This window comes from Liolophura sinensis, chromosome 3 (genome assembly GCF_032854445.1).
Source record: "Liolophura sinensis isolate JHLJ2023 chromosome 3, CUHK_Ljap_v2, whole genome shotgun sequence".
Taxonomy (NCBI): Eukaryota; Metazoa; Mollusca; class Polyplacophora; order Chitonida; family Chitonidae; genus Liolophura; species Liolophura sinensis.
In genome coordinates this window covers 21,321,617-21,344,157 of record NC_088297.1, presented here as the reverse complement: position 1 = coordinate 21,344,157, position 22,541 = coordinate 21,321,617, and the positions used below count along the sequence as shown (strand labels likewise).

Sequence of the window (22,541 nt, the reverse complement as noted above, 5' to 3'; positions counted from 1 at the left end):
TTTTAGTTGTCACAATTGGATAACCTTGGAATCTTTTTCCGTAAATACAATTTAAATCCATTTACGGTTTTGCAATTTGTAAGGACACGGAAATCGTCTTAAACTCTTGAACCCAGCAAGATAAGATAATCCCATCGGTCTTAACTGGTGATCGTGCTAATAAGATTGACATAATCCCATTATAACTGGCGTGTTACATCCCCGTAACACAGTTGGTGGCGGGGGAAAAACCACTGGCGTACTTTAAGGGACACAAACCAACGTCAGAAAGATAAAAACCGACTAATTTTGTCATGATGACGTGCATGATCGACTTTCAGAGCTCGCAGAGAAAAAAAAAAGATGCATAACTGCCATAAGAATAAATTAAGGAATAAAATACGTAAAAAAACAACAATGAACCACGGCGAAATTTTACTCATTGTAGTCAATACTCACATTCTCTTTCCTGGCTCGGGCTTGCGGCAAGTGGAGATGTAAATTTCGGCAGAGAAGCCGGCAACCGGCATACTGTCCTCAGAGCATTTGCAACTACGTTCGCCATCTTCCACGTCTTTGCTCGAAAAGGTAGTAAGAAGTCTGGAGCTAGACCATATCGATTTCGCAAGGGGGGATAAGCGCTATAAGAGGAACCCTCAATTTCCTGCAAACATATACCTAGTTATGTTTTCCTCGATACTACAGCATTGTAAAGAAAACCAAAATAATGTAGGTCCAATCCCACAAAATATATTTGTAAAGAAACGTTTTGTTTAACTGGGGTTTTCATGATTAACCGTAAACCCCTCTGAGGTTTGAATAGTTTCGTCTCTTGACCTATATTTCTAACTTCGCCGGGTCGCGCGCAGAGCATGCTGCAGGCTCTCTGGTAAATGTGCCGAGTTGGCACTAACTTTTTACCACGCTAGGGGGACCTCTGGGATAATATTTGTCCAAAGAACAAGCTAACAGTCGTAAGTTTATCAAATAATGCAACAAATTATGCCTGACTTTGCTTATGACGTATGTAAATTCGAGCTTTATCCGTACATCTGTCTTTGTTGACCTCAGCTTCACGCTCGCCGGCTGGAAAAATTCAAGGTCTTAGTTGCAGAAGAATCTGTACATTGAGCCCGATCAACCAAGGTTACACGTTTGATCTTGTCCGCCTAAAGCATTCACACTAACTCTGTGTGTTCGATTGATCACGACGGACAACAGTTTGGCCGCAAAATGTGCAAGCCTTTTTGCATTTTTGACCTGGATAAAAAATGTATGTCTTCCGTCGGATATTTGTTACTTTCACCGGAAGTTGAAAGTTTCAACGTTCACAGTTTGCATCCACGTCAAGACGCCTACTGTAGCTTATCAGTTTTAGTGTAAGACTGACACAAATATAGTTGTAATCTTCTGTTTTTCTAAACTCGTGCGTCGTCATCCCCTTTTTTTTTATACCTGGAGTTATCACCGAGGCTTTAAAATACAGGCCCTGGCTTCAAATTCTTGATGTTAAACCTCTAGATTCAGGAATATTGAAAGGCTCTCTGCTACATACATGTACATAAAGGTATACAAGCCAACTATCTCAGTGTTGCTGTGTAGGGGGCCTCCCTGGCTCAGTTGGTTAGCATGCTAGCGCAGCGTAATGACCCAGGAGTCTCTCACCAATGCAGTTGCTGTGAGTTCAAGTCCAGCTCATGCTGGCTTCCTCTCCGTACGTGGGAAGGTCTGGCAACAACCTGCGGATGGCCGTGGATCTCCCCCCACCCCCACAGTGTTGCTGTGGTGAAGGAATTGTGACTTGTAACCTGTCTCTGTACGGGCTGTGATTACATATACTACCACAACCCTGTCTTGTTCCATACACTTGCCTTGAACACCTCTGTACTTCTCTTGCTGGCTTCAGTATAATACTGTATGGCACCAAATAATTTGTCTGTTGGTAGTCCAAGTACGTTGTCTCAGCAATGAAATCCTGCTAGGTGTTCCCATGTGTCGTCACTAATAAATCCACACAAGCATGGAACTAGTGGAAACTGGATAAATTCCAACTCCAACCGCCATGTCCGGATCCAGCTCTTGCTGCTTCATCTGCAACAAGTGAAGACGTTTGTCTGGTACCTGACAAAGGTCGGTGGTGTATTCCGGGCAATGGATCTGGTTTCCTTCCATCATAAACTTAATTGCAGTTAGCATGCATAAGTGAAAAGTTCTTAAGCACGGCGATAATCATTCAATTAGTATTTTAATATATATAATAAGACCTTTGTGCTGTTTCAGAGCAGCTTGTGTTTTGCTGCCGCAGCTTAGAAAAATCTTATTAATGAATCCCTTTGTTGTCTTTTCCCTATGCAGTTCTAGCCCTTAGTGACTGGGTCTTGCAGACATGAGTCTGGCACGGTTGCACCATGCGGTGCTGTTGGCTGATAGCCTGGGCAGTCGCGTGAGCGGACTGGGGTTGAAATGTCGAAGAGGGCTGAAAACAGCTTCCCGGATTTACCAAGAAGCTCAGGTGAAGGATGCGGAAATCTCAATCCCCGGAACACCCTACAAAAATTTGACGATTGGTGTTCCGAAGGAAATCTTCACAAACGAGCGGCGTGTTGCCCTTATTCCTGCAACCGCCGCGACTTTGACCAAGAAAGGATTTTCGGTAAACGTTGAGGAAAATGCCGGAATTGAGGCAAAGTTTCTGAATGAGGACTATGCAGCAGCAGGCGCCAATATAGTAAATAGAGACAAAGCTTTTACGTCTGACATTTTATTAAAAGTTCGGGCACCAGAGACGAAAGAAATTGAATTCCTTAAACAGAATGGCACTCTACTTAGCTTTTTGTATCCAGCCCAGAACAAAGAGCTGGTGGACTTGCTAGCAAAAAAGAATTTGACCGTATTCGCCATGGACTGTGTACCTAGAATCAGTCGCGCCCAGGTGTTTGACGCTCTTAGCTCCATGGCAAACATCGCAGGCTACAAAGCTGTCATTGAAGCCGCTAACAACTTTGGCAGGTTTTTCACAGGTAAATATTGTGCATGTATTTCTTTCTGTCCATAGTTATCTAGAAAATGCAATGATTCTTCAACATTTTAGGTTTAAAGATAAGGGGATGTCCTGTACAGTGTTCTTACTTTCTCTTGTCTGTTTTTCTTAGTTTTATTCAGAACTACTTTTCTAATTTTTCATGAGCACTGCATTATACAGTAAAACCTGGTTTTATCTACCTAGTGATGGATTCCTTGATCACGTACATAATTAGCTCTCATAATGCGGCTTCTTTCACATCTGTCATATTTTCTTGATCACATAATCAGATAGTTTACTCGCATCAGTGATTAAATTTCCTCTTTGATTTCTTATCACCTACACAAGGGGGAAGGAATAAGCAGTCCCCATTCACCAATTACAACTGTAGGGACAATTTTGGCGAGTGCCTGGTGTTCCTTTGGTCTTTGTTCTGGCAAGTAAAGTGTCAACAATGTTTATTTATTTTTCATGAATTTCAAGCAAGGATATGATACTTGCTCTAGTGTGGATTTAAGGTTACAACAACAGCGCAACCCACCATCAGCCGCAGACATCAAGTTGTCTGAGCTATCGAATGCCTGAAATTAATCTCTGTCAAATTTCTCCGATAGTCCATAGTAAAAGAAATGCTGATGCGACATGCTCATTTGAATCGTTTGTAGCAGAGTGACGTTTTTGTTAGCACAAAAATCCATGCAGCACCGATGAAATCCGCTTAACCAATACCTTATGAACCTCCAAATCAGAAGAGTGCTGAAGATACAGTAGTTTCGATTGGCACGTGGCTTTTAACTTTTTTTTGTCGCGCTGGGCGGTGTGAATGAAGTGAAGATTGATTCCATTTCCTCTTTATTCATTACGATTAAAAAAAAAAAAAATTAGCAGGCTGGTGAGGTATTTGTTGCTTAATGGAGATTTGAACACTGAACTCAGAGAATATGATTTCACAAAATGTCCTCTTTTCAGAGAATTATTCACACACGTCCACAATTGTCTTTCCGCTAGTCAATCACCTGACAGACTTTTAGCGGTTCAGTACCTTGTATTGAATTCCATCCTTCTGACTGAATTATAACAACGCACGTAGAAACTGCCCTTGGTTATTTTCATGCAGATTTTTAAAAAATATAGGGCCTATGAGAGTGCCCATGGGGGCACTCTCGCATATGCCGGAAGTCAGGGCTAGAAAACACTCCTTTCACCCAACGTTTACCTGCGAAGGGAATGTACCACCAGAGCTCCAACTCTCATCTCCAGTATGTGAGCGAGCACCCCCGTGCAGCATTCCGAAGAGCTTCTGTCTTTCACAGGCCCTACGGAATGGTTAAAATTTATTCCACTATGTAAACAAGATGAAGCTCAAATTGTCATCATCTGTATTATCTGCTGTGTTGTGAGTTTGATAACCATCCTCTTTCTCTATACAAAGATCAGATATACTCAACATATTGTCACAAAAAGAGAAAAATAAGTTGTGGTCCCAGTATTGTGACTTGGCCCCAAGACAATTTCAGATTAGGGACCAAATAGCCACTGAACAAATTTCTTATTGTTTCACCCTCTATACTGTTACTTGGTGTTTTCTTTTATCATGGTTTCCTTTTTTTATGATTTTCTTGTAACCTGGTGTAGGTCAGTGCCTGGTGTAGGTCAGTGCACGGCCCGGCGTGGGTCGGTGCCCGTCCCGGTATAGGTCAGTGCCTGGTGAAGTGCCCGGTGTAGGTCAGTGCCCGGCCCGGCGTGGGTCGATGTCCGGCCCGTTGTAGGTCATTGCCTTGTGTAGTGCCCGTTGTAGGTGAAGTGCCCGGTGTAGGTCAGTACCCGGTGTACTGCCCGGTGCAGGTCAGTGCCCAGTGTAGTGCCCGGTGTAGGTCAGTGCCTGGTGAAGTGCCCGGTGTAGGTCAGTGGCCGGCCCGGCCCGTAGTAGGTTATTGCGTGGTGTAGTGCCCAGTGTAGGTGAAGTGCCTGGTGTAGGTCAGTGCCCGGTGTAGGTCAGTGCCTGGTGTAGGTCAGTGCCCGGTGCCTGGTGTAGGTCAGTGCCCGGTGTAGGTCAGTGCCTGGTGAAGTGCCCGGTGTAGGTCAGTGCCTTGTGTAAGTCAGTGCCTGGTGCCCGGTGTTTTTCAGTGCCTGGTGTTTTTCAGTGTCTGGTGTAGTGCTCAGTGTAGGTCAGTGATTTATTCGTTCATCCATTAACCTGACCACTGCCCTACAACTGACAATTCTTGAGCAGGGCGTGAATCCAATCAATCAATCAATCGTTTTTCTTGGCAAAAAAAAAACACATTGGTTTACCTTTGTTTTCCAGGGCAAATTACTGCAGCAGGGAAAGTACCGCCAGCCAAGGTCTTGGTGATCGGTGGGGGTGTAGCTGGACTCTCGGCAATTGGAACAGCCAAAAATATGGGAGCCATTGTGCGAGGATTTGACACAAGGGCTGCTGTGAAGGAACAAGTGGAGTCCTTTGGAGCTGAGTTTCTCAGTGTTGAGGTTGAGGTTAGTGGGTAAATTAATGCCAGCAACTTCACTGTATGTAGCATGTTGAATATCATACATGTATCCGTTGTACATGGCGGCCCTAACAAGTTGGACAGATTATTTACACTTTTCATTTCAAGACTAAATTACTTTAGAAGGTCAATAAAATAGTTCCATTTTTAATAATGTGTTTTTTTTCAATGAATTGTCAACTGAAGTTTTAATATACAGGGTGTATATTAACCTCAAGCACCATCTAGCTTGAGGTTGAATGCTTGAGCTACAGAGCGGTGTGTTGCCCCATCTCTTCCAAACATAAAAACTAATTCAGCTCTTTCTTGTACTGTTAGTGTATTAGTCATAATTGACTCTGAAAGAGAGAAAAAAAATTTAGAATCAGTATTAAATCTGAAGAACAGAAAAAAAAATGAAAATCAGGATGTTGCATGGCTTCTGGGACACCCTGTATTGTGAATCCTGTTTTGGCATCCAACCTTTACATTTTATGAATGTCGATTTAAAAATGTCTTGACTTCTGAGATAACAGATTCTGAGCTAAAAATTGAGGTTATTGTGCATGATGCATACCATTCAATTGTGTAACTTTTTTCTCTCGGAGCTCCGTGCATATTAAAACACAGAAAACCTAATAAGACATGTGTTACCACAGCTAAGCGTTGCCTGACCCCAGGATGGGAAAACAATCTTAAGCCTAGCTTAATGTAAAAGAAAGCTAAAATATGAAGTAAGGTGCATGTAATGGACAACTGAAAACTGTGCACAAAAATATGTTTATTTGTATTTTCAGATTTTTTTGGAAACCTTGTGATGTCAGAGTTCCTCTGATAGTATTGTCTATATAGCCCACCTTAGCATTAAAATGTTTGTCTGCCTCTTTTTGCAAAAATCTAAAAAAATGAATGTATTTTTATGCAGAGTTTTAAGTGGTCTATTTAGTGATACCTACTTCGATTTTTATGGGTGTTTTCCTTTTTTACAAATCTTAACTTGTGGTTTTAGTTTTAAGCTTAGTACATGTATGGGTTACTCTTTTCCCTAGTTGTTAGAGTGCTAGCGAGACACAATGGCCCAGGAGCCTGTCACTAATGCAGTCTCTGTGAGTTCAAGTCCGGTTTTTACTGGCTTCCTATGCAGTCGTATGTGTATTGGTTTGCAGCGTGCGAATGGTTGTGGCTTTTCCCTGGGATCTGCCCAGATTCCTAACACCTTGATGTCAGTCACTACTGTACAAGTGAAATATTCTTGAGTTTCTGTTCTCTCATGTTTCTCAAGGCAAAAAAAAAAAAAAAAACACACTTCCAGCAGACAAAGTGTTATGAAGTTTTTAAGGCAAGGAGAATAAGACATGTTGTTCATTAAAAAGCATTGCACATAAGATGTATCATTGATATTAAACCACAGTGGCATGCCCAACCCCCTTTCCCGAACAAGTTGTGAACAAAGATGTGTATTTCCAATTCTTCTCCTGCACTTTTCCGACAAGCAAGGAATATTAAAATAGTCTGCTCACTCATATACACTGTCACAGTTTCCATGCAATTAGTGCTCCGAATTTGATAAAGGTTAATGTTCAGTGCAGCGCAGCTTCCCTTTGTCATACCTCGGATCAACTGAAAATAAAAAAAAAAAAAACAGCCTGACATGTGTAGAGGTTTAGCGTAGACATGTTTGATCATTGGTTTTTATGCAAAAACTGCTTAAATTATTGTCCAATTTTCATGATTTTGATGAAATTGTGTGTACAGATTTGAAAACAAGCTTGATCCATGTTTTGCATATTTAGAATGGAATGTAAATAAATTTTCTGACTTGCTTGCTCAGGAATCTGGAGAAGGTACTGGTGGTTATGCTAAGGAAATGTCCAAGGAGTTCATCGAGGCAGAAATGGCCCTGTTTGCCAAACAGGCCAAGGAAGTGGACATCATCATTACTACAGCCTTGATCCCTGGGAAACCAGCACCTAAACTTATTACAAAGGTCAGTGTGGGAAATCGGCACCTAAACTTATTACAAAGGTCACTGTGGGAAACCGACACCTAAACTTATTACAAAGGTCACTGTGGGAAACCAGCACCTAAATTTATTGCAAAGGTCAGTGTGGGAAACTGGCACCTTAACTTATCACAAAGGCCAGTGTGGGAAACCAGCACCTAAACTTATCACAAAGGTCGGTGTGGGAAACCAGCACCTAAACTTATCACAAAGGCCAGTGTGGGAAACCAGCACCTAAACTTATCACAAAGGTCGGTGTGGGAAACCAGCACCTAAACTTATCACAAAGGTCAGTGTGGAAATCGCCCCCTGAACTTATCACAAAGGTGTGGGAACCAGCACCTAAACTTACCACAAAGATCAGTGTTGGAAACCAGCCATGATCTTTTCATCAAGGTCAGTGTGGGAATTCCTTTCATGGAACTCACGAGAGTTTTGAACTTTGAGAGCAAATTTTCTAAAATAATGTATACTAAAATTGCACGGATTTGGAAGGGTAGTTTGGTCTAAGGCACATTTTTTTATAATTTTGACAAAATGTAATGCAGTAATTGTAGACAAGTATTAAACTTGTAATTTTTTTGGTGTTATGTTAAAAATTTTACAATTGATAAATAGTTCACATACATGTAGAAATATTAATTATTTGGAAAGTTTGTGGAAATTTTCCTTTTGAATAAATGTGAATGTTTTTATTTATCTCACATGGGGAGAGTTTTTTTTTTTTTTGTTTGGAACATCTCTGCTGAGGATGCCATGACTACACAAATTCTAATCCACTTAATTTATTACCCATGATTCATCAGGCAATGGTGGAGTCGATGAAGCCAGGTTCAGTCATTGTGGATTTGGCGTCAGAAGCGGGAGGAAATTGCGAGACGACCAAACCAGGCGAGCTGTACCGTTACCATGACGTCACCCACATTGGCTACACAGACCTGCCGAGTCGTTTGCCGACGCAAGCCAGCACTCTGTTCTCAAATAATATCTCCAAACTACTGCTCTCGTTTGGTTAGTTGACACAATTGCTTCTTTGTCTCCTAATTCCTCAACCTTTTCGCATACAAAAGAGCATCTTTTAGTGCAAGTTATGCGCATTTTTAGTTTGATTTTGGAGACAGAGCTATGTTGGTTGTATTGGCCATTTCAGGGCTTCAGAAAGAATATCAGTCAACACAGAATAAAGGCTTCAGAATATCCTCGAACAAACACCTTGAAAACATGTGAAAAGGTTGAAGAATTACAGAAGATTGTATAAGTGTACATTGTAATGTCGCATAAGTGTTTTACCTCTAGTAAAGACGATTAGACAAAACATAGAAAGCTAACCAAGGCATTGGATAGATGGAATGCAAACTTCAAATCTGACTCAAAGTCAGTTTGAGTTCGTCATCCTCGTGTTGGCTTCATTTGCGGTTGTACATGTGAAAGCGTTTCTGAAAACTGCGGATGTTTGTGGGTTTCCCTGCGAACGCGGCTTCCTCCCATCATCATGCTGGCTGCCATTATGTAAGTGAAATATTCTTGAGTACGACATAAAACACCAATCAAATAAATAAATCAGGAGGTTTGTTAACTGGATATGCCAGGCTCATGTAAGTGTCTGGCCAAAGTCTGTGGTTAATTTTGGGAGCATTGTCTCCACCACCCACAAACCAAACTGACCTGGAATCAAACCCAGGTTGGGCCATACCTAAGACAGGCACACAGCACTGAGAGGTTCAGCCGAGGACAGCTAGTCACTTTTTTTCACTTGTAGAGATGAATTTAATTGCCTGCGAAATAGGCTGACAATATAGGGAGCATTAATTGCAGGCACAGATTTTTCTGTTGATCGTGATCAGTAGGTTATGTCAGGTGATCTAGTAAACCATGTGACACAAATAAAATGTCACAGGTTAACACAATTCCGCATTGTTTAATTGGTCAGTTAGATTGTCTTGATCGCTGAAATTCACTGGAGCGGACACACTGCGTGGACAAGGTGAATTCTGTGCCTTGGCCGGCGCGAACACACTAATTCTTAGGAATTTACAAACTAGACCTGTATGAGCAAAATAATCTGTCTAGAGTGTCCCAGGCTTTAAAGCAGGGAAACTGGACTGGTTTGCCCAGACCGGATGGGGTATCCCGTTGGGTGTCTTTGGCATGATACTTCAGTCGAGGCAGCACTTTGGCGTCATGGGCTTACCCTGCCACAAGAAAGCACAATATATATATATATATATATATATATATATATATGTGTGTGTATATATATATATATATATGTATATATACACACACACCTAATGATTTCTCTTCATCATATGACTGAAAAATCTTTAGTACGCCAAATCCAAAAGCATACGGCCATACATACATATACATGTATGTACATACATACAAAGCTGACTCTCTCACCTAAGGGGGAAAATTTTTGAGTAAGGCATTAAAACACTGGACAATAAATGGATGCTATATAACCAGCTCAAAGAACAACATTGATAAGGCCGTGCCATTTTTAATTGTTTTATGGGCAGAATAAATTTTTTTTCAGTGTTGGAGGGGGTAGAATCTTGAAATCCTGATTATCAGTTCTGACAATTCTTTATATTGAAGACACATTTATATGTACATGCTTAGAAAAACCTGGATAATCATTATAAATGGAGATTAGACAAAATGATGGATTTTTTTATTTATTCCATCCTGGCTCTCAGTATCTTTGTGAGCAGAAGGCTGCACCCTGGAAAAGTAGCCAGCTACCTGACACACTTGAATGAGGTAAAATAGGAGCTTGACTTAAAAAAGTAGGCAGTTGACTCTAATGACCGGAGTGCACTTCAGAACTTGGTTCCCATGCGCAGCATGGTTTCACAATGTTTGGTGAAATTATAACCAGATTTGCCCTATGATTGTTTGTGTTATTTTGTTGATCAGGTGAGAAGGATCACTATTATCTTAACATGGATGACGAAGTTGTTCGAGGATCAATTATTTTGCACGAGGTATGAATGTAACTGTCTGGCTCTATTTTTGTGACATCTCTCAGATTTGGGGCCACTGTAATTCTTGAACCTTTTCACACGTTTGCAAGGTGTTCATTCAAGCACATTCTGAAGGTATTATTCTGTGTGGACTGCTAAAAGTTATCCTTTTTTTTGAAGAAATTGGCCAATTCAACCAATGTAATTTTGGCTGCAAAACCAGCTTAAAAATGTGTATAAATTGCACAGAAAGTGGCTGTATTGAATGCGAAAAGATTGAGGAATTTGGTTAATTTGATTCAGCTTAAGCCAGCTGTCCTGTGAAGGCATACGTGCTTGAGAGGACCTGTTAGCGAAAATAGGAGAAAGCATTTATATACCTCTCCGAGTACACTGTTTCACCCGCTGGGTGGGACAGTTGTGGGAATGCCATTGTTATTTGAAACTGAAGTACATGTAATTTATTGACTATGTATTATTTGTGTGTGAAGGCCTTGAGGAAGAACAGTTTCCTTGTAAATTGTAAATAAGCTATTATGGCTGTATTTCACCTAAAGGCTAGCTATTCTTTCAAGTGACACATTTTGCTTGATTCTTATTGAATCATCACCTTATAGGGCCACTTGAGAGTTTTTTTTTGAGAATTTGATTAATTTCTTATCAGAAAAACTTACTTGTTGGCATCAAAAATGCTTTATTTTAGAGTTCAAACTTACAGTCTTATATAATATTCTTGAAATCAGCCATGTGACATTCCTGATGTGTATGGGTGTTTAGGGTAAGATGATGTGGCCTCCCCCGCCCCCAGCACAGGCCCCAGCAGCAGCCGCACCCACAGCCACAGAGGTCGCCAAGAAGGAACCACCGCCACCCCCCAACTATTTTGCGGCAACTCTGAAAGATTCCTTCATGTACACAGCGGGTCTCTCCAGCATGTTAGGTGCGTATATGTTTGTGTATTTATAAAACAAATAAATTTTCCCTGCAAGATAACCTGTCTGAATGTGTGCCAAAAATTATAGTTTTCAAACTGTTGATTTTGTGACCCATGAATCGTTGTATTGGCTCTCCAGTTCATTGTTGACATCCTGTGAAAAGAGCAGACGGACACAAAATTTTGTTGAATCACCCTCCTTTAGGTCATCTTTGTCAGATATTTTTTAATGCGCTATGAAATTTGATGTTTATCTTCAAACACCTAGCCAGCATTGTCTATACTCTTGTACATTCAGGTCTACTTGTGAATATGAAAGATCAATTGTGTTTGTTGTTTTCAGGACTTGGAGTTGCCTCCCCTAATGCTGCCTTCACCACCATGGTAACCACATTTGGTCTGGCAGGAATTGTGGGTATGGAATAAATATTTTCTTGAGACTTTTAGAAAATTCTGTTTGTGATTCCAGTTAAAGTTATGAAATGATTGAAAATTAGTTTGTGAAAACTGAAATGTCAGAAATTAATTGTACTTCACTTTTGCCTTTGATCTTGCAGTTTGTGGCCTTTTTACCCTGTCTGTAACAGCCCATGACCTTCAGCATTGACCTGAGGGTTGATGTCATTACTATGTATACTGAGACTAAGGTGTCATGTCTGTTGTCTTCGGCATATTGTTCCATTGAGGCATCACTATGAAAATGTTGGCATAGGGATTGCCCTGCTACAAGTAAAACTGTAGCATATGTAAATTCGCGTTCACATGTTGAGATTTGTCGAATCTAGTTGTCTGATTCAAAAATAGGACCATCACTATTTCACATGTCTTGTAGAATTTGACAAATTGCATTACCTGAACATGGTTTTATAGAAAATAGAACTTTCTCTCTTTTTATTCAGCTAGTTGGATTTCAGCGAGTCAGTACAACAGATCGCTTTGTGTGAACGCTGCTTAACATGAATAATGGACTGTGTAAATGAAATAAAACAATTTCTGGCAGTAGTGGTATAAGGCCTCCCTTTTCTGGCAGTAGTGGTATAAGGCCACCCTTTTCTGGCAGTAGTGGTATGAGGCCACGCTTTTCTGGTAGTAGTGGTACACGGCCACCCTTTTCTGGCAGTAGTGGCATGAGGCCATTCTTTTCTGGCAGTAGTGGTATGAGGCCACCCTCTTCTGGCAGTAGTGGTATGAGACCACCTTCTTCTGGCAGTAGTGGTATGAGACCACCCTTTTCTGGCAGAAGTGGTACAAGGCCACCCTTTTCTGGCAGTAGTGGCATGAAGCCATTCTTTTCTGGCAGTAGTGGTATGAGACCACCCTTTTCTGGCAGTAGTGGTATAAGGCCATCGTTTTCTGGCTGTAGTGGTACGAGGCCACCCTTTTCTGGCAGTAGTGGTATGAGACCACCCTTTTCTGGCAGTAGTGGTATGAGACCACCCTTTTCTAGCAGTAGTGGTATGAGGCCATTCTTTTCTGGCAGTAGTGGTATAAGGCCATCCTTTTCTGGCAGAAGTGGTATAAGGCCATCCTTTTCTGGCAGTAGTGGCATAAGACCATCCTTTTCTAGCAGTAGTGGTATGAGGCCACCCTTTTCTGGCAGTAGTGGTATGAGACCATCCTTTTCTGGCAGAAGTGGTACAAGGCCACCCTTTTCTGGCAGAAGTTGTACAAGGCCATCCTTTTCTGGCTGAAGTGGCACAAGGCCATCCTTTTCTGGCAGTTGTGGCACAAGGTCATCCTTTTCTAGCTGCATGTATTTGTCTGTTTGAAACTTGACCAACTCCTCAACCTTGTCCTGTAATGTTTCTCATTTCTTGCCCCTCCGCAGGATACCACACAGTCTGGGGAGTGACACCTGCCCTCCATTCACCTCTGATGTCAGTCACTAATGCCATCTCTGGTATCACGGCCGTGGGAGGTCTGTTGTTGATGGGGGGTGGGTACCTGCCCACAGACACAATTCAGACTCTCTCTGCGCTGGCAGCGTTCATCTCCTCTATCAATATCGGTGGTGGCTTCCTTGTCACACAGAGGATGCTGGACATGTTCAAACGGCCAAGTAAGTATATAATCTGTACACTTTGATCACCTGAAGTTTGGAACATTTCACTGATAGTGCCTTTTTTTGTGATTATTTTGTGCGTTTAAAAGAGGGCTTCCATGGCTGAGATTGTTAGCACAACAGTACGACGCAATGACCCAGGTCCCTCCCACCAATGCAGTCGCTGTGAGTCCAGCTCATGCTGGCATCCTCTCTGGCCGTTCTTGGGAAGGTCTGGCAGCAGCCTGCAGATGGTTGTGGGTTTCCCACAAGCTCTGGCCGGTTTCCTCCCACCATAAGGCTGGCCACCGTTGTATAAATGAAAAATACCAATCAAAAAAATGAATCAAATAGTACATTTATAACCACAAATTTTTCTCTGTTCAACAGCTGACCCTCCAGAGTATAACTACCTGTACGTCATTCCGGCCGCCACCTTCCTGGGCGGTTACGCTTACGCCGCTCAGGGTAACTACCCAGACATCCACCAGATGGCGTACCTGGCCGCATCACTGTGCTGCGTGGGCGCACTGACTGGTCTCTCCTCACAGCAGACCTGTAGGATCGGTGAGTTGGTGATTCTTGATCAATTGTTGTGAGTGACTTTGAATGACCTTCAGCCATGTTTAGATAGTTGATATTTCAAGGTTGATCAAAGTGGGGTGACTTGATCTCCTGGAACAATCTTTGTTATCATTTTCCTGCTAAGCGAGACTTGACTGATTAATCTTAGTATTGTTACCTGTATGGCTGGCTATTCATTAACATATAAAATTTATAGGAAACATTCTGGGCTCTATTAATTTGCAGTTTTACTTGGAAGTTTGTTTGTCTATCTGTATTGAAAGAAACACAATGATTAAAGATACACAATAACATTGTATAGATTTATGACAATAGTGGCACCTAGCTACCTGTGTGAATCTGATCTCACCTGTAAAGAGTTTGATCTGTCTCACCTGTGCAGGTAACACCCTGGGTATGATCGGCGTGTCGTCTGGGCTGGCAGCCACCCTGGGCATCTTGAAGCCTGACCCTGAGCTCCTTACCCAGATGGTTGGCTGTATGGGTTTGGGTGAGTTAAGTTAAATTTAGTTTGCGTATTTTTAGGGATTTATCGTACTACTTCTATTGCTGTTCTTTCCAAGATGAGGATGAAGACAATCACAAAAACAGATTTGTTGTGGCTTTGGGTAGTTGGAGATTTGATGTGTGTACTGAGAAGAAAAAAAACATTTTACAGCACAAGTGTTACGTAAATACAAGCGTAACACAGCATTGACAGTCAGTCCGTGTTTCCACCATGCTTTATATTCTTGAAACTACCATAAACCACAGGCAGTTTTGTTGTGCTGACCAGGGCGTCAGGGGTCTAACATAATTACCCAGGAGCCTGCCACCAATGTAATCGCTGTGAGTTCAAATCCTTCTTATGCTGGCTTCCTCCCCTGTCATGTGGGAAGGTCTGTATGCAACTTGCGGATGACCGGGTTCTGCCCGGTTTCCACCCACAATATGCTGGCCAGCGTCATATAAATGAAGAAATCTTGAGTACGGCGAAAAACACCATATAAATAAGTTATTTTACAGATTGAAGGTGCAATGGTTTGTTTGTGTTTGTTTTGAAAAGAACACTAGAGACTTTAAGTGTTGAGCAATCAAATTTCTGTGACCTGTGCAGCCCCAGGGTTGGATAGACATATGACAGATAATTGCATGCAGTTTTCCTGGGGTATGCAGAATCATAAAAAGTACAAAAATGATAAAAAATGAATAGTGTCTGATAATTTTTTCATGTCAGGGAGTTGACTTTGGCTTTGGTTTAGTTCATCATCACCATGATAGACATGATATTTGTCTGTATTGTAAAGAATATATTGATGCATTACTCTGTCACTTGTATTCTATGTAGAAGTTACCTGATTTTCTGGTAACTTTTGGGGACTCCCACAAGGGCAACCAGTTTTTGAAAATGAACAAGCCCTCAGTGCAAATGTCTCAGAAAGCGAAGTTCCTGCTCTGATTAGGCGTCTTCATCTTCGTACACATGAATTGTCATTTATCTTTGGCTTTCTTTCTTTGTCTAGGTGCTGGTATTGGGATGACCATGGCCAAGAGGATGGAGGTGACAGATCTCCCGCAGATGGTGGCTCTGTTCCACAGCCTGGTGGGTGCTGCCGCGGTCATCACCTGCATAGCTAACTTCCTGGCTGAGAACCCTCACTTTGCCACAGACCCCGCGGCTAATGTGATGAAGACAGCCCTTTTCCTCGGCACATTCATCGGAGGGGTCACCTTCACGGGGTCACTGGTAGCCTTTGGAAAACTCCAGGGTATGTGTAGACATTTGTGACCCCTTGATATCCAAATTGGGTGTGTTATTGTAGAAGCTCCGGGTAAAGTAGACAGATTTACCTCTCTTTATCCCCTAGGTTTCGCCTGTTATAGGGGAATCTGAAGGTAAATTGTTTGAATTTTTCTGCCCCTTTATCCTGTGGATTGGGTTAAGCGTTCAGATTTGCCATAATCTGTGAGTTGGCCAGATATCTGAACAGCTTGGGGTAAAGTGTGCAGATTTGCCTCCCCTTAATCTGTGTTGTTGGCAAGTCAGGAGTCCAGGTAAGGTGTGCAGATTTGCCTCCCCTTAATCTTTGTTGTTGGCAAGTCAGGAGTCCAGGTAAGGTGTGCAGATTTGCCTCCCCTTAATCCCATAAGTAGGTCAGTTATGGTTACACAAGCGCATTGATATTAGTAAATTTGGGAACTTCAATCTGCAAAATATATATCCCCTGACTTTCGCGTGATACAACGCCATACCTAGCATGATCACCATTATTTTGAGCTATAGTTGCTGAGAAGTGCATTCATAGCATTTTGTTACCTTGGTAAACCCCAATGGTGTGGAGAGTAACACTGGCAAAAAAGTTTTCAGTTCTGTCCAAAACAACAAAATTCTGATATGTTTTAACTAGGTGTAAAATGACTGCAGAAATATATAGTGCATGAATAACCTAAAATGTCTGTGGCAGTATTACCCAATCAGTGGCCCTTCACACTTCGGTTCAGAGGCAAATCTTGGACACAGTTGCATGAATTGTGCACGTGTAACCTTATGGGAACAACCTGGAGTAAAGTGTGTTGATTTGCCTCCCCTTAATCTCCAGGGTGGGCCTGTTGTCAGAAAAGCCCAGGGTAAAGTTGACAGATATACCTCCCCTTGATGCCTGGATTTAGCCAGTAACCAGATTAGCCCCTGGGCAAGTGTGTAGATTTACCATTTGCTTTCAGTGATATTTTAAGCAATAGCGACTTTTCTGTTTTATAAAATATTTACAGTTCCTAATTATTTTTTTTTTCAAATGTTGACTGGTATTTATTGATTTTTTTCCTGACCAGGCCTGCTGAAGTCTGAACCTCTTCTCCTGCCTGGCAGAAATCTGCTAAATTCCAGCATGATGATGGGTAATGTGGGTGCCATGGGATACTTCATGATGACCAATGAGCTCTCACCTGGCCTGAGCATGCTAGGAATTACGACCAGTTTGTCGAGCATCATGGGAGTAACGTTGACGGCCGCTATTGGAGGTTTGTACGGCTATTTTATTTGTCAGGTTACCTAAATAACCCAATAAATAAGGCAGATGTCAAAAAATATTATTTTTGGTGCTGAAACTTATAATTTTCCAGTAGAATATCAGCCCATGTTCCAAGCAAACCTCAAAACACATTTCTAACAAAAAATAGAACTCTCAGAATCTGGCAAAATGGACAAGTTAGTTATCGAGGAAATTTATGGTCCATTAGGGTAATTTTTTTTTTTTTATTACAAAACTAGTATGAGCCTGTTTCACAAATTTTCTTTAGTTTTTTTTTTTTGCTACAGTAATATATGCTTGTGAAGTGCTTGACTTCACTTTTGTTGAAAAACGCTCTGTTTTCTGTATTATTTTCGCGATTTGAAAGACTTAAATTTATTTATTTATGTAATTGGTGTTTTATGCCGTACTCAAGAATATTTCACTTATACCACGGCGGCCAGCATTATGGTGGGAGGAAACCCACGACCATCCACAGGTTGCTGGCAGATCTTCTCACGTACAACCGGAGAGGAAGCCAGGATGAGCTGGACTTAAACTCACAGCAACTGCATTGGTGAGATGCTCTTGGGTCTTTTGTGAAATCGGGAACCTGGACATTGAAGGTATGACTTGACATTGTCAGAGTTACATCCCTTTTTGACGTGACATGGGTCCTTAATAGCACAGAGAAACTGCACATTAGGTTTTACCTTTGTATGCTTGGAATTTTAACATATTTTCAATTTTATGCTATTTTGTTTGAAGTAAATTCTTTGCTGACGTAAATTTGTCGACCATATTAGTTTTTGAGAGTGAATCAGATAAGTTTTTATTGCCAGGTGCTTACATGCCTGTGGTGATCACAGTTCTGATTTCAGATTATGCTGTTTTGTTGGAAGTAAATTCTTTGACGTAAATTTGTCGACCATATTAGTTTTTGAGAGTGAATCAGATAAGTTTTTATTGCCAGGTGCTGACATGCCTGTGGTGATCACAGTTCTGATTTCAGATTATGCTGTTTTGTTGGAAGTAAATTCTTTGCTGAAGTAAATTTGTCAACCATATTAGTTTTTGAGAGTGAATCAGATAAGTTTTTATTGCCAGGTGCTGACATGCCTGTGGTGATCACAGTTCTGATTTCAGATTATGCTGTTTTGTTGGAAGTAAATTCTTTGCTGATGTAAATTTGTCAACCATATTAGTTTTTGAGAGTGAATCAGATAAGTTTTTATTGCCAGGTGCTGACATGCCTGTGGTGATCACAGTTATGATTTCAGATTATGCTGTTTTGTTTGAGGTAAATTCTTTGACGTAAATTTGTCGACCATATTAGTTTTTGAGAGTGAATCAGATAAGTTTTTATTGCCAGGTGCTGACATGCCTGTGGTGATCACAGTTCTGAACAGCTACTCTGGCTGGGCCCTGTGCGCTGAGGGTTTCATGTTGAACAACAACCTGATGACTATCGTGGGAGCCATGATTGGATCATCGGGTGCCATTCTGTCCTACATCATGTGCAAGGTGAGTCTGGAGTTACCTCCCTTCGTTTGAATTTATTTGAGTAGGGAACATTTCCTTTTTAAACAAGTTGCTTTGCTTGTAAGCTTGTATCTATTTAATAGAGATCCAGGCATTTGCAAAACATTTTTTTCTCGCGCAGACACGGCAGTGAAAACATTGCCTGTATAGCACATAGAATTAGAGTTAGCCTCATTCCTCAACCTTTTCCCTTATGAAAGAGCAACTTTCAGTGCAATTTATGCCCATTTGTAATTTGATTTTGGAGACAAACTACATTGGTGGGATGGGCCAATTTCTAGGCTTCACAAAAAATATAATTTTATCAGTCCACACAAAATCATGATTTGAGAATGTGCCTGATTGAAGACCTTGCAAACATGCAAAAAGGTTGAAGAATTACTCTCTCAAAAAGTTAACTTTTCTGATATGAAAAAATGTCAAAGTACAGCTTTTGGTGATGAAACTTTTATTTTCAAGTAGGATATCACACTACCATACATTCAAACTCTTTTCTAAGATCAGTAGAATTCAAGAACGAAAGTCAAGGATGAAAATTTAGGTCCGTTATTGTTGTTGTTGTTGTAGGCCATGAATCGCTCACTTCCCAATGTGATTCTGGGAGGTTATGGCACATCAAGCACAGGTAAGGGTGAGGCAATGAAAATCACAGGAGAACACACTGAAGTGAACACAGAGGGTGCTGTTGACATGATTGTCAATGCCAAGGACATCATTATCACCCCTGGTTATGGTCTCTGTGTTGCCAAAGCCCAATACCCCATCGCAGAAATGGTTGATCTTCTGACCAAGAAAGGGAAAAATGTTCGCTTTGGAATTCACCCAGTTGCTGGTATGCACAAGAATTTTTTTCATCATATGGCATCACCAAATTTATTTTGTGTTTTCTCTCCAACTGGAAATGAAAAAAAAAATCAAATATGGGGGAAAAAAATAAGTGAAACTTCACCGTTTTTTGTAAGATTTTGATATTTATACGAGTTTCATGTTTTTTCAAAGCTTTCAGTTTTGCTTTCATTTTGTACAACCTACTCCAAGATTTGAAAAAGTCTATTTCGCTGGTAAAACAACAATTTAAATTTGACTAGTCTAATTAGCCTCCTCTTGTGAATACTTTGTAATTCAACATGAGAAGGGAAGAAAATAGTGTGAGCTGTGCATCTTTATCTGCCCCTGTGTGTCTGTTTGGATATTTGTGAAGATTTGAGTGAAAATCAAATTCTGTTAACAGGACGTATGCCTGGTCAGTTGAATGTGTTGCTAGCGGAGGCTGGCGTTCCTTATGATATTGTCCTAGAGATGGATGAAATCAATGAAGACTTCCCAGCAACGGATCTGGTTCTTGTGATCGGAGCCAATGACACTGTCAACTCGGCTGCAGAGGATGACCCCAACTCCATCATTGCTGGCATGCCAGTGCTCAGAGTTTGGACAGCTGAACAGGTTAGTTGTCTCCCTTAGTCAGACCTCTTATGTGTCTTTTGTGAATGAAGATAGTTCAGTTATAAGGTGATAAGATTTCTGAAAAAAAAATAGTAGTCATCTGTGATAAATTAAGCATCTATTCTTTTGAGGCTTCTGATCCCCGCTCAGAATTTAGATTGACGGTTTGTTTGTCAAAGACTCCAGATCTTTGGCCATCATAAGGTAGAGTTGTGTGAAGATTTTCAGAGGCCTTCCATCCGTAAGTTCATGTGTTCAAATCCAGCTCACAACTTTTTGAGGAAATTGTCACTTTGCAGTTGTTTCTCCAGGTACTGAAGGGTTTCTGCACAAAAAAGGTAGCCAAGGGAGGCAATTCATGTATTCATTCATTCCTTCCTCTCCTCGCAGGTGATAGTGATGAAGAGAACGCTGGGCGTTGGGTACGCTGCCGTGGACAATCCAATTTTCTTCAAACCCAACACGTCCATGTTGCTAGGCGACGCCAAGAAGACCTGCGACGCATTGTTAACCAAAGTCCGCGAACATTATGAAGGTCACTAACTACTGTAGTCCTAGGAGATAAGCATTATTATGAATTTGCTTAGATGTATTATTTGTCTATTCAAGATGGCCTCCACTGAAATTTTTATTCTCTGTAGTGGAAAAAAAAATACATACGGTTTCCAGTGGAACGGAATTGGGCGTGATACACGATGTACCAGGATGTAGTATTTATGACTTTGCCACAAATGGCCCTTTTCATTTGTCCGTACAAGAATTCCCATACAATTGGTTGTGGCGTGTTTTTACAAGCAAGTCCTAATTATGACTGTTAGCGTTATTGTTTTTGGTTTTCGTTTGTTTTTTTTTTGTAAAAATTGACAAAAGCTTCATTTGTAAACAGAGGATGTCTTGTTGGATATGGGTAGAAGTTCTTGAAAATTTGTTTGACACATCCACAAATTTTTGGGCATGGTTACAAGATGGAAGCATTAATACTTACGTCATCTCATGTATGACGCTGAATCTTGCAAAAGTACGACACATTGATGCATCACCACGGCAGCAAGAACCTGTAATAGTTGAGCATTGGGTTGATGCTATGACGCTCAATTTTAGAAGTATTATGCGAAATGGTCAGGCAAGTTTCAGGCAGGAGTAGTGGGGACAGGTAATGGATTAGTGTGATCAATTTCACAGAAAGTGAAACTAGTGCTACTTTTTATTGGCGACTTTGAAAAGACGAGCAAGTGTGGTCTCACCACTTTCAGTGTCTCAAGTTTAATCTGCAGTTTCGTTAGTTTTTTTTTGTTTTCTCCCTGCTTTTTTTGTTGTTTTGCCTTTGCTTTGTGTTCATATTTATGTTAGATTTGAAGAAGAAAAAACTCAGTGCTGGTTGAAGTCCTCTGAGCTCTATAGATTTTGAGAATTTTACGCAATATTTGTTACAAAGATTTTTATGGGCTACTTACAAAAAACACACATATCTCTTAGGTCTTTATGATCTTATTTTGTCCTCTAATCATCTCAAAGTGCTATATTTTATGCATAATTATTAGCAATGTCTCAAATTCAGCAGAATCTGTCTTGTGCTATGTGTTTTGCTCCCTCCATTGTAATTTATGTGGTTTTGTAACTTGCCTTGTATCAGTGTGTTCTTTTGCTTTCTCCAGATAAAGTAAAATAGCCAAAGATGTCGTCTCGACGAAGGCTGTTTTTTTATGTGAAAGTTATTTTGTGCTGTGACTTTTGTGTTGAAAACTGTTTACTGTGCTGAGAGCTGTGCCGAGTCACGTTGTTCAAAATTAAAACTGCGAAAGTGAAAACGTAAAATCCAACGGCAAGAAGGGAGCTAACTCTGACAATATCACGTGTCCGAGGGTTGTCAAGGTTTGTTCTGCCAAACGCTGTGAATGAATGTTTAGACTGAAATCGACAATTAAAACAGAGCCTAAAAGTTAACATTAGGAATTGTCACGTGTTGTAAATGTCTTTAATAAAGAGCTTTATCCAGGTAGGTGTGTGTGCACCAGTCAAAATCAGTAATGAATCCTGAAGAGGAAGTTTAGACGGAATGTACATGTAGTTTGGTAGGTGTGTCTCATTTTGATCCCCAACACGTCATGTCTTTTATTATGCCATGCACGATATCATACCATGCCCGATATCCCACACAGTTGCCGTTCAGCTTCTTATGTAGTCTGATTTGTCCATTACTGGAACGGGGGTGGCTATAATCGTGTGATACTAGCTGTAAAACACAAACAAAAAATAGCGAAATAAATACATTTTAGGCAAAAAAAGGTATTTGTTTTGTTTCATAGTCCTGATTGTCAGAACGGTAGTTATTCTGTATTTTAGCTCGCCATTAGGCGGTAAGAAGAGGTATTATGAGAGCGGGGACCAGAAGCTTTCGGTGGCAGTGTCCGTTTTGTTCGGCCAATCGTAGGGTTGCAGTGGCTACCCATAGTACACAGATAGCCAACCGTCGGTCTCCATTTGCATATCAAAGACCAAGAAAGTTGTTTTACCTCATGCTCAATATATCCACAGCCATTTACAG

The 22,541-nt window shown here is 41.0% G+C and overlaps 1 protein-coding gene across 1 annotated transcript; it reads left to right on the top strand.

Moving 5' to 3' along the window:
• The first annotated feature begins 858 nt into the window (after nt 1–858).
• Nucleotides 859–22,275, top strand: LOC135463534 (NAD(P) transhydrogenase, mitochondrial-like). Its single transcript, XM_064740791.1, has 17 exons — nt 859–953; nt 2,335–2,999; nt 5,310–5,497; nt 7,322–7,477; nt 8,299–8,503; nt 10,415–10,482; nt 11,239–11,401; nt 11,739–11,810; nt 13,224–13,454; nt 13,827–14,003; nt 14,404–14,511; nt 15,524–15,769; nt 16,833–17,021; nt 18,384–18,535; nt 19,121–19,385; nt 19,785–19,996; nt 20,387–22,275. Exons 2-17 carry the CDS (start codon nt 2,366–2,368, stop codon nt 20,537–20,539), a joined length of 3,219 nt encoding a protein of 1,072 aa, XP_064596861.1. The 5' UTR covers nt 859–953; nt 2,335–2,365; the 3' UTR covers nt 20,540–22,275.
• Nucleotides 22,276–22,541: the final 266 nt, after the last annotated feature.